This window comes from Malania oleifera, chromosome 7, assembly GCF_029873635.1.
Source record: "Malania oleifera isolate guangnan ecotype guangnan chromosome 7, ASM2987363v1, whole genome shotgun sequence".
NCBI lineage: Eukaryota > Viridiplantae > Streptophyta > Magnoliopsida > Santalales > Ximeniaceae > Malania > Malania oleifera.
This window is the reverse complement of record NC_080423.1, coordinates 50,791,945-50,804,927: the sequence shown is the minus strand read 5'-3', so window position 1 is coordinate 50,804,927 and position 12,983 is coordinate 50,791,945. Positions and strand designations below refer to the sequence as shown.

General features: G+C 35.0%; 1 protein-coding gene across 2 annotated transcripts in view; it reads right to left on the bottom strand.

Annotated features, from left to right (window-relative positions):
* LOC131160470 (uncharacterized) overlaps positions 1 to 8,662 on the bottom strand; it is a 62,317-nt gene extending 53,655 nt beyond the window's left edge. The window contains exons 1-3 of one of the 2 annotated variants that reach the window (XM_058116176.1): positions 8,442 to 8,662; positions 4,795 to 4,947; positions 4,251 to 4,344 (exon numbers count right to left, since the gene is read on the bottom strand). In XM_058116176.1, the coding sequence (XP_057972159.1) occupies positions 4,251 to 4,344; positions 4,795 to 4,947; positions 8,442 to 8,606 (412 nt within the window). In that variant the 5' untranslated portion in view covers positions 8,607 to 8,662. The remainder of the gene's footprint in view (positions 1 to 4,250; positions 4,345 to 4,794; positions 4,948 to 8,441) is intronic. The other variant, XM_058116178.1, reaches the window with a different exon arrangement.
* Positions 8,663 to 12,983: the final 4,321 nt, after the last annotated feature.

The following is a 12,983-nucleotide window of genomic DNA, read 5'->3' as shown; positions in this document are numbered from 1 at the left end:
GAAAAAGTAAGTCAACCAAAGCACCACTGAAGACATCGCAACTTGATAGAAGAGAAGTTGTAGTCATCCTTGAGATCACATCATCAACGATGAAGTGACACAAGTTCTTAGTGAATTGGAAAAGCCTTGGAGACAAAGACATTAGTTGGATGTTAGCAGAAGAGCTACAACTGTTTGTGGACGAAATTGAAACTTGGCGTCGAAGTCTACGAGGACGTCAAACGCATAAGTGAGGTGTCACGAGCCAAGCTTGTTCAGGGCATTTATTTGCCTACGACCGCTTGTCATGTGTACATAGGATTGGTAACCAACATGTAAATAGTAGTGCACGTTTTATTCCTTCAGTAAGATAATTCCTTTATGTAAAATGGGAGTATGACTCCTTGGTTAGTTTGATGTTTCCTAGGGTCAGCGTTAGAATATTGTAGGAAGTTATTTAGGGGAGGGTGCGTGTTCATCAATCATTGTAAAACTCACAAGCTTTTGTAAATGTGTTTAATCTACTTGCCTTCCTTGCTACACACATGTTGCCTACAAAGGTCTTAGGAATGAATTGCATTGCTTTACAATTCACTACATGATTCTCATCTACTTTCATACTTGTCTACTGCTTCTGCTTAACTTTGTATTCGATGGTTGAGAATTTGTTCATGTGGTGAAACCGTAATATAGTTTTGGCTGACTAATTAAGCAAGAGTGCTATAACTATGGCCCTTCACAAGGTGTGAAGTGTTCGGCCCACGAAACCAAGCCACGTAATTCTTACCACATGGCTTCTATTTTCCTCCACCCTTCTTATGATAAAGGTTTTAGCAAAATTGAGATTCTAATCCATCCTTTTGTACTCTCTACCATCGCCGAAATTACTCATGTCCACTAAGCCTGCCATTAACTTGTCTAGACCTTGATTTTGGCAATTTTGAAATTTCTTTCTACAATTTTTCTTCTCAAATAGACCTTGATTTGGAAACATGAATGAAACATCTGATTTTAGGTCCACATCTATTGGTCTTTATCACAGTACCGGCAACTCATTAACCACCATCCTCATCTAGAATCCTCATTCTCATTGATGATCACCAAATGATTAGTAATTTTTCCACCATTTTTTCTTAGCATATAAATCCTATCCCAAAATTTTTCAATATTCATCTATGCTCTTAATAATCGTCCATAGAAGTCATAATGGCTTCTAGCAATGAAAAATTTTAGAGATGCAATTGTAACCCACATCACCATTGCCCATTTCTTCTCTTTCTCTAGACACTCTCAATACCCTAAGCATCCTTCAATTCAAGATTATAATGCAATCACCTTTCATCTTGCACAATTTTGGAAAGAATAAGAATCTTTCTTCTTAGCCAATCGGCAAAGAGAATATCATCCATTGAAGGCACCGTTGAGAACTCTATTGCAATCTTCCAAGTTGAAGCTACCTACTTTGTAACCTATATACTCCCGGTTGCATCAACTTCAAAAGAACCCACTAACTGCAATTGAAGAAAAAATTTCCCCTCTTTGAAGTCTATCTCTTGCTGCATATGTAGCCTAGAAAGCCCACACTTCACAATCATCTTATCCATCAAAAACATTGAACACCTTTTAAGTTCCAGTTCAACGATAAATAAAATTGATAATGGTCTTTTATGGGTTGATAGTCCTTGGGGAAGAAAAAAAAAAAAAAAAAAAAAACACAACACTATGCTAAAAAATAATAATTCAAAAATTGAATGACAACACACATGGAAGGAAAAAAAAATGAAACTAAAACTTTTTTATGCTCGCATATTGGGTCATACTCCTATAATTGAAACAAAAATCAACCTTGAGTTCAAAATAATGCATTGTAGATGGTACCACACACTTCCTAGCCAGCAACATTACGCCATTCATCCTCATCCCCAGTTGAATTCCTTATCAGAGTCCCCTATCACACTTAACGACGTATGTTTGCTCATCCTCCCCAAATAACATCTAGCAACCAATTTTTCCTAAATTCAAGTGTGTAAGCACATACATCTCTATCACATTAAGCTTGGGCACAAAAATCCACATACATATTTCACTCATAGTTGACAATGAAGAATTTCCTTTGAGATGCCTCATAGGGCTGCATTCACATATCAAAGTGTGCCTAAGCTGAAGCATATATGCTAGATTGTGCCACCAAGTACATGCATAACCTTTATAGTTGTTAGATTACAACTTTACCAAAAAGCTTAAGCTGTTAGGTGATGGGCCAACAATGTATATCAAGCTTTAACAATCCCCGTTTTTTGCCTTTTCTCTTTAACCCTTTTCATTAATTCTCGTTTTTTGTTCCATTTACTTTCTCCGTTATTGTTTTATTTTATTTTCTATTACTTTCTCTCCTGGAAACCACCCTTGCATCACCTTTTGTTGGGGTAAAAAGATAATCTTCAATATATTTTCAGTGCGGGAAGAGACAAAACTGCCAATTACAGGTGAAAGTAGAATAGAACAACTGAATACAGAATGCATCAGGCCAAAAAAATATATATAGTCAAAACCAGAACTTAAGAACACCTGAATTTGACTTGCATGACAATCTGTCTAGATATAGAATCTAGATTTGGTTCAATTCTTGAGAAAAGCAATGAATTTCTCATTCTCCATGAGTGATAGATGGTAGAAGACCATATCAGCTTTGGAATTTCATCCTTTACTGTATTACCAAAACTACTTAGCCAAGAAAGATTTCTACTCCAATTATTGTCAGCTCCAAAAAATTCCAGCTCTGTGTTTGCTTTGTAGAATATTTGCTGTGTACTAGACATTCAAAAAAGAGGTGATTTCTAGTCTCAGCATTTGCCTTACACATTCTGCAGGTTACATCACTAACTTTACCCAAACCTGCCAGCTCAGTCCATATCATTTTTGCCCACCTAATCTTGGGGGCATTTGTCTCACAAAATCATATGCAAAAGAAACAGTGAAAATTCCAGGATTTGATAAAGCCCAATATCTTTTGTCATCAATTACTATGTTGGGTGTGAAGGTAATGCAGCTAATCATATTTTGTACATTTATGGATAATCTTCTTGGCTATCTCCAAACATTTGCATAAAGAGCTGAAAACTTAGTATTCCAAGTTCAAACTGAATTCGAGAGTCTTTGTGAATCATTAAAGAGCTATAAGGATGCCAATTATCAGAAAGTATGCTAATTGAACAACCTGAGCCCACGGTGTACTTTATGTTGGGATAAGCTCTAGTTCTGACCTCAAGGATGTTCCTCCATAACTAAGTGTCTCCAGATGCTGCCTTCATTTCCCAGAGATTCCTTCCTTTGATTTTATAAGTCTTGCATCACCTTTTATGTCTAAATTACTTGTATTTACACATAAAATATTGCCTAGTTTATTTATAAATCTTATCTATATTAATTAAAGATCTTTATATCATATTATTTTATGGTAATTGCATTGTATGCAGAACATTTTTGTTATTTATGCATTTTAGTCCCAATATTTTAGGTTTAAATTATGCATCCTTATGCCTACTGACATTTCCAAGTTTCATAAAATATTTTCATGGATTACTACTAATTGAAGAATCTTCAACAGAAAACTAGTAAGTTGGAAACTCAAAATTCTGGGCAAAGCCATATTTTTCTTGCTAAGGTGATTTCAATGTCTCTTGTACCAACAGAAGCTGCTCTTTAGAATGGTTAGACATGAGAGACAAGATTCTTACAGTTCACCATTCTAACCATCATTAGGTAAGAGTTGGTATTTGTCTAATTTTTGTATTTTATACAGCGGTGTGGAGAAAAATGTGGATCATCTAGTGCTCATTCCCAGTTGCTCAAACTTGGTGGAAACTCTGTTTGAGTTCTATGGTTATTTCCAAAATCCCCGATGGGCACCTTTTGGAGTTATGAAGCAGCTTCTGTTTCAAAAAGAAGGTTTAATGGAGAATACCTCCAAAGGATCGTGTGGCATATATGGGAAGCCTAGAAGGAGAGACATTTGATCTTCTTAAATCACTATTCATTTAGGCTTTCATGGATTGGGATTAAGTTTCCTTTCTTGACTTTCTCGATACAATATACATCCTTTTTTTTTCTGTTGATACTCCATCCTTTCTTTGAGCATTTAGTCTATATCATTTTGTGGCTTCTTTCTTTTAACAAACCTGCTTATCAGATAATACACGCAGAAATATGCATATTGTTGAAGTTCATTACTAAGTTCAATATCCTGGCAAACAAAATAGCAGTGTCTATACCTGGTTGTACTACATCAGGTACCGAAAGAATGCCAGATGAATTAATGAGAAGGTTTAAGGAACCATATTGCTCTTGTATGAGCTTTGCTGATGCCTAAAATAAAATGTTGTATTAGGTCACTGAAAAATATGACAAAGTGGCAAGCAAGAAGTATTATTACTGTTAATAAACATAAAGGACGTTCTCTATTAATGAACATAAATTCTCAGGAGAAGATAAGAACCAAGAGGAGAAATCTAAATAAACAACCTTTCTAAACCTAGTTATTCTAATCTTTCAAGTTCCATATTATTTTCATTCATTTTTTGGACACCCGAGCAGAGTAATAGTCTTCCATGAAAGTATGCATATTAAGACAGTATAGAACAGAAACAATTTAAATTTAAGTGACGACTTCAACAGAAGCCACAGATTGATAACCAGTCCACCAAATCAAGAATCTTTGGGAAGGTATGATAACAGCTAAGGCCAGCTCCTCTTTGTTGTTGGTCCAACTAAAAGAAAAAGCTACTAAACGAAGTCAATGGAAGAGAGCAATCCAACCTCTATGGTGCTTTCAATGGTGACATCCAACTGCATAATATTAAGTCGATCAGCGAACTTATTTTTTAAATCAAGCAGCTTTGTTGCCTCATTAGGTTTACGACAAGTAGCAATAACATGCCCTTTCTCTCTTTTCTCCAGTAGTTGCTTAACCTTATGGGGCAGAAAACAAGTTATGAAGGAGCCAGGCAAATCAACTGATTTTGTTGCATATTGATGTAAAATCCTGAATCTAATGAAAAAATAATTAACATATCCAAAGTAAACATAAGGTAAAAGAAAATCACTGTAGATGGATTGAACATGTGCAATGGAAATCAATGGATGCACCCATAAGGACGAGTGATTTGATTGAGGTAGATGTAAATTTTATGAAGAGGAAGACCAAGAAGAACAATGTTTGATCAATAAAGGATAAGACTTTATACACACACACATTTGATGGACGCAAACATCTTAAGACCTCATGCAAATACACATAAACTTCCACTAACGATAGCTTCAATTAAGCAGAATCCATGTAGTCCACCCCATGTAGTTTAACAAAGGCTTGGTTGTTGTAGTTCTGTGTGTTTCTTTAAATCGACAATCAACCTCAGCAAATCATGAAAAATAACCTCCAATATTTTCCATCCCCCCCCCCCCCCCCCAAGAGCAAAAAGAGAAAAGCACTTACCACAAATTTAAATCCACAACAAGATATATATATATATATATATATATATATATATATACAAGTATATTGAATTTTCACCCAATAACAATTCTTTCCAAATTGCCTACTGGGATGAAATAGCTCAAAACAAGTGAAAACAGGGGATAAACACTCACAAATCCACCTGGCATCCAACACTAAGACTCTGATCCATCAATGCCATCTCTGACTCTTGTCCCATACCTGAATGAAATCCCCCTATGACTACTTCTTCCAACCACAGCTCAAAATGTACAAATATTGGAACTTCTTTCCACAAATCATCCGTCCCAAAAACAGATCTTAGTACCACCCGCAGGTTTATAATGAATCAAAGGAATGCAAAAGGAAAATGCAAGAAATGAATTTCCACAGACCAGCGAAAAGTCACTAGGCATAAATAATCTGCTTGAAATTAAAGGTTATATACTTAAAAGGGGAGACTTACATAATATCATTCATTGAATTATAAATTCATATTGATATAGCATGGTACATGCATTTTTTTCGGTTTGCCGAGCAAGCATAGTGCGTGCATTGAATTACAAATTCATACTGATGTAATTATGATATATAATACTAAATGAACTTACATAACAGAACAACTGTTAAGGAAAAAACTTCTTTACTTATTAAAGAACTGATGCATTCTCCCCCAGAGAATAATTTCAGATGTGTTCTATAATAAATACCACTAGCATAGCATCACCAGAAAGGACCTGTCCAGCGATGCATTCACTTGCTTTGCAACCACTCATGTAAAAAGTAAGAGTGCAAGACCAGTTTGTTCATTAATATATACATTTATATATAAAACACTTTGATACTATTCAGTGATTATATATTTTGACTCTCTGCATTATGCTTTAAAAGCAAATCAGGTTAGATATTTTTTCGTTATATTTTTCTATTCAAATAAAATAAACAAGGGCGAGTTAATTTATTCATGCATGCCTACAACTTCAACTTTTATTTTTATAGGAGATGGTCAAGTAACGAGTAAAGATATATGTATCATTATATTTAAATGTGTCAGTGTCATTTTTGAATGTCAAGAGAGACCCGCGACTTCTTGATAAACCTCAAGGGAGGTCAGATTATTTGCCCAAAATTTTATTTCGAGAAACAAGAGAAAGAGGAGAAATACAAAGACTCAGCCAGAAAATATATATCTTTATGAGTAAGTCAAAAAAGTAAAATTGATAACCAAATATTTTTGTTGAGAACCAAAACTACAAAGAAATACAAACATTTGGCCAGAAAATGCAATCTTTTTTGAGTAAAATATCCTGATTCCTTACTCTGCATCATGTTTGATGTGGCCAGAGTAGCAATCAAAATTTGTGGTGTTACATAGATACTTTTTGCCTTAAAGGAAGAGATGATAGTGATGTGAGACATAATGTATAAATCATTTCAGTTCGGTCAAATGTATAGAGCAAACTAAAAGAATTGTAGGGCAAAGAAATGCCATTCACTTCCATGCAGCAAATTGATTTCAAAATATATTGTGCCATCCTAGGCAAAGAAAGAGAATTGTAGGCTATGAACATCTATTATTGGGTTAAGGAAAAAAAAATAAAAAGGATTTCATTTTAACTACCTGATGTCAAGCTTTCCAAACATTTTGTATTGTGTTTACAATCACCCACACTCTTATAGAATTTTGATGGACCAAGTTTATCAAATGATAGATGGCTGGAAAACAACCTATTGTCCCCAATTTCTTCTACATTTTGAAATGCTCTCCTTTGGAAGGCTTGAAAGATGTAGAAAAAACTTGGGAAAACATTTGGCTCATTTGAATTTTATTACAATAACAGCAACAAGCCTTGAGTCTCACTAGGTGGGCCAACTAGATGGTTTAGGGTTTAGGGTTTAGGGTTTAGGGTTTAGGGTTTAGGGTTCAGGGTTTAGACCATTCACACAGTCGAGAGCATTTTCCTCAGCTAACTTAAGAGTCATTAAATTCTTTCTCACTATCTAATTCCAAGTTGTTTTAGGTCTAACTCTATCTCTTCTAATACTAGTAACAAATAAATAACTTACTCCAACTCACTGGTGCACTATCTGGCCTACATTTCAAATGTTAAAATCATATAAGTTGTACTCCCTGATCTTATCTTCTACCAGTCCTTTGCCTAACTTATTGCAAATATGTTTGTTTCTTAATTAATCCTTTAATGTAATATCACTCATCCACTTTAACATTCACGTTTCAGAAATTTTTACATTTCATTTACTTTTTGGATATGTTGTTTCTTAGTTGCCCAACATTTTGATCCTCATTTGAATTTTTATTAGTGAAGAAAATTTGGCCAAAACATTTCAAAAATGTTATTCTAGTTTAGTGCAACAAAATCTAGCGTGAAAGGAATGTGAAAAAATTCAACAAATTCAATATATTTGGTGCGTTAGGCTTTACTTACAAATTGATGAGCTAAATGACGTATGATCACAATCAAGTTCAAGGTATGGAAAGGACTTGAAACTGAATTCTCTCCACCCGAATATTCAATCAAACTGGAATGCCAGTCGTCTAGTAAGGTTAACTAATTCTTAAAAAGGATGCACGCATAAAACAAAATATCAACGAGCATTCTCAATTCCAATGTGTAAACCAATAAATATAATAAAAAAAAATCCATCGCTGTTTAGAGAGTAGCTGAAATTCCAATATCATTTCGCTTGCATTAAACAAGTTTTTGTGGTTGCATTAATTTTACTGCTAATTTCAGCATAACCCCATCGCAAATTAAAATATATCCCTGGAATTAGTATTCAATTAAACAACTTCTGCTTTTTGTCAAAAATTCTTCAATTAAAAAAAAATGCTCAATCCTACAAAAATAAGCACAAAAAATCTAAAGAATCATTGTACATTGCACCAAAAATCCACTTCAAACTGTTCAACATGCATTGGCGGGTGGCATGTAAAACTACATATACGTACAAATTCAAGGCCAATTCCTCGTGAAGCTCCTTGAACCATGGAAATCCCACCTTCCCGATTGGTATTAGAAGCAGAGGCAGATAACGAAGCAAACCTTCGGAATGATCTGGGACTCAGGGTTGCTGCCATGAAAGCACGCTGGCTTCGAAGAATACTCGGCTTCATGTCTAGTATAAGCGCGCTGATGTTCTCGGAGACAAGGAGAAATTTTTTTAAAAAATACCTTTTACAATCAAAATTTTAATTGTAAATTACTACATTCTGATTTACTTTTTTACTTTAAAATCTATTTAAAAAAAACAAATCTATCTTTAAACATGTTTTTTAATAAAATCTTCTTTCATTATATTTTTAAATAAATAGATTTAAATAAAATATATTTTATTTAGGGCAGCCAAGGCGGCAATGGCTTGTTGCAGCAACGATAGCTTGCCATGGTGACAGAGTCAAGGGCCAACTTCTCAAACAATGAGGCTTGATATGCAATCTAGGGCACGACTTCAACATCCCTCAACCTTGATAATGATGGAACTTAGGGAGAGGCCCTGGACGGCGGTGACGGATAGCAAGGCCATGGACAACGAGGCCATGGATGGTGGTGGCAACATCTGCAATGGTGGAGCAAGGCATCTAGAGTGGAGGAGGAAAAGGAAAAGGAGGAGAAGATGTTGACTTGTCCGATCTCTAATTGATGCTGACGAAATACAAGGATCTTATGTGTGTATCTAATTTGTAAGCAGGTTTACAATACAATACACACATGAGAGTGGATTTATGAAAGTTTGAGGAACTTAAAGATCATACTCCTGATATATTCAATGGGAAAATGAAGAGCAAAAGAAGAAGACTTGTTTGTGCTTCACTTGTAAATGCATTTATTATATTTTGGTATGTAATAGTTTATATCGGTCTATATTAATTAATTATGGTAGGAATATAAGCTCAACATGACTGTAGATAGACCATAGGGAATCACAGGACCTTAGGGATCACCCTTTGGTCGACCGATACTGGATTTTTTGGGTTAGTTCAAAAGACCATAGACTAACTTTAGGTCCCAAATTATTGCATCAAAAAGCCCCCTATAACTTAGAAGTATCAATTATATGAACAGGGGTGTCTTTAAAAGAGAGTTAGGAATTAAATGCACAAAGTTAGTGCATCAGTCGACCGAACCCTAACACACGGAGCAACTTCGATCGACCGAACCTCCCTAGGGTCAACAGTTGACCATTTGGACAACCAAGTTTGAAATGAACTTCAACACACTGGTCGACCGAACTCCTAGTTATAAAAGGACCTGGTCGACCGAACCTATGAATCTGGTCAATCGAACTTGACCTGATCGACTGAACATCGAAGGTTCACAAATCGCCTCAAAAATGGTCAACCAAAACCTCAATTCAAAAATGCTCTAGTTGATCGAACCAAGTAATATAGCCGACCAAACCTTAAAAACGGTCGACCAAAGCTCTCAGGTTGCTCAATTTTTACAGAGGTTAAACTGAGTTATTTTTAATCAAACTCAATTAATCTTTTTTCAAAATACCCAACGTGTCCCCAACGGTCATAATTTGTGTCATGTCTATATATGTGTGTGTGTGTGTGTGTGTGTGTGTGTGTGTGTGTGTGTGTGCTTATTTGCTCAAATTAATTGAAATTCCTCTGAAAATATTTCTGATTTTTTCATTCATTTATACTCTCCTATACTTATTACATTGAGAATCTTTCAAGAGATTTATTTTATGCATTCCTTTGGGCATTTGTTTTACAAATCAAATATATTTTAACTCTTATATCTTATTTATTTTTCATATCATATTTTGAGAGTGTTCTTCAAGTTTCTCCCACATTATTCTTTGATAAATATTTTTGGTGGAGAAATAGTTTCATTGCTTGTGAATCTTGCACATCCATTGCAAGATTCAAAGGCTCACGTGCTTTTGCTTGCAAAAATATTTTTGAGCCAAAACCCTAGGTTCTCCTGTACTTTATTTGAAAAATATTTTTGGGAGAAAATTATTTTTTTTTGGGTTTGAATCTTTGAAGTGTTGTATTATATACATCTAACTCAAAGATTGCATAAGGTATTTTGAGAAAATCACATTTACACTCAAGCTTATATTTCATATCATGTGTGAGTGTATTTGAACTTCATATTGTACACATCATCTTGCATTAGAAGCATTTGTTTGTACAAAAATTATTAATTTTCTATTGTATTCCCGACGATCTGTCAAAAGAGGGAGACTAGCCCTATGAATGGTCCTAGACTAGTTCAGACCCAGTTAAAAGAACTAAGTGCACCATCCTATAAGGTGTTGTATTAGGTGTCGCTCCACTTGTTAAGCGAGTCATAGTGGAATCCTTTTGCTTGTGAGCCTGAGGCAGGGACGTAGACAGTCTTAGCCAAACCCCGATAAAATATCGTTTGTGCACTTTATAATTCCGTAATTTATTTCCTACACATGTATGCTTAGATTTAATTAATTATGAATGTGTGCATGATTTAAATATTGTGAATGATTAGGGAAATACTTAGACAGACCCTAGGTTGTGTATTACTGTTGCTAGCTAATTTGACCTAGAAAGAAAATTGTTAAATACTCAATTCACCCCTCCTTTTGGGAACACACCAATTCCAACAGAAGAAGATTGGGGGTATTATGGGAATGTCAACCTTAATGGTGGTGGAGCATAAGGCGAGGCCGTGGATGGTGGCGAAGAACAATGAGGCCATGGATGGTGGTGGCAACATTAGCGATAGCAGAGTAGAGGTCATTAACCTGGCTCATGCCATGATCTCAACTATAGGAAGTAAAGCAAAGGAATTAGAAGGAAAGACACGAAAGAAGGGTGAAATGAAGGATGGCATTGGAATGAGTTTTTTAGGGCATACTTAAATGATTAAGATGCAAATCCAAGACTCTTAACTTCTAGCTTTGTCAGTTTATGAGTTTGCTTTCAACTACTCATATTATTGAACATGGAGCTGTCATGATCTTTGTGTTAGGGATTTATACTGAAAGACATGCTTTATGTAATCAGTTTTAGTATTTATTAATAACTTCAGTTATTAGATTTTAATGAGAATTTTTATGAGCAATGTTTGCCTGACATTATTTATTTAATGATTATGTATGTGTGACTTTTATTCTATATGGTAGGTGATCTAGTGCATAGAGTACAACTTATACATAGAAGATTACATCATCAGTTCTTATAAAATATAACTTTATTGTTCACAGTATTAAATGAAATTGGACACACCATTGGTAGGACTATAGCACAAGGTTTTAATAGGTCTGTTTTAACTACTGGGAATGGTACAGTTCCAACTCCTTGTACTAGTACACTTTGTTTGTATTGAACAGGATCGTCTTGGGGTAATTGTTTTTATACTGACTATATAAAATAATTAATACCTCATGGTTATTATGAGTGCTTAATCCTGATATGATTATTGGACACATGCATATAGTGTTTATTACTTTGATTCATAGAAGAGTGAGATTCTTTATGGGTCAAAATACTCAGTGAGTTGGGTAATGACATTATGTGTATGGTGAACATTAATTATTGATGGAATTCATGTCCCGGTATCGAGATTGATGATACCCCCTTGAAGAAGCTTATAAGTTTTGATTGTGTCAAACCCTGCAGGTGGATTTTGAATCCGACATATCAAATAAGTTAAGTGGAAGGCATAAGGGAATTAATATGTCAATTAATTAAATTATCAGTAATCTAATTTAATAGATGGGTATTTATAATCTTTACGTGGGGAGATAAATAAGCATTTAATAATAGGAGTTCGAAATTTAATTTCAAATATGACAGGGAGTGCAATTATAATTCTTTAGTGGTATGAATTATAATTAACGTAATTAAGGATGAATTCATGTTGGATTAGGAATTCTTAATTACATGAGAAGCCCTAGTCATATTTGCCCAAAGGTCCCTGTTGCAGCCTATATATACGTGCTCCATTCAGCAACTAGGGTAAGACGAGTGAACTCTCATAGAGGCAGATGTTTTCATGAGAGAAGAAAACCCTAGTATCCACTTATGAGCCCACTCTCTCAGGAGCAAGGCGTGTTCAAGGAATATAGTAGAAAAGTCCTGGTTGTCTTCAAGAGCTCATTTTCGTACTTACAGATTCAAGATCAAACCAAATAGATCTCACAGGTATAATCCTAATCATGGAATTAGGGTTTGCATGATCAGATTATTTTTTTAATCCGTATGCACGATAGCTGGATCTTAAGACTATTCCGCAAGTCCATTCACTTTGTAGAGATGGAGCACAAAGGGCAAGCATTATTTCCTGCCATCATTATTGAGACCCTCGCTTAACTTTTATTAAGGGAAAGGTAAGGGAGTTTTTTTTATGTTGCATATAGCTACTATACATTTGATTTCTTAGCCATATAGCACCTTATCTATTTCAGAGTGCTTTCATGGGATAAAGGAACTCACCAGTTGATTAAGCAACCAGTTATCAGAAGGTTGACCAAGCTGTAATTTTGGAGAGCTTAGAGG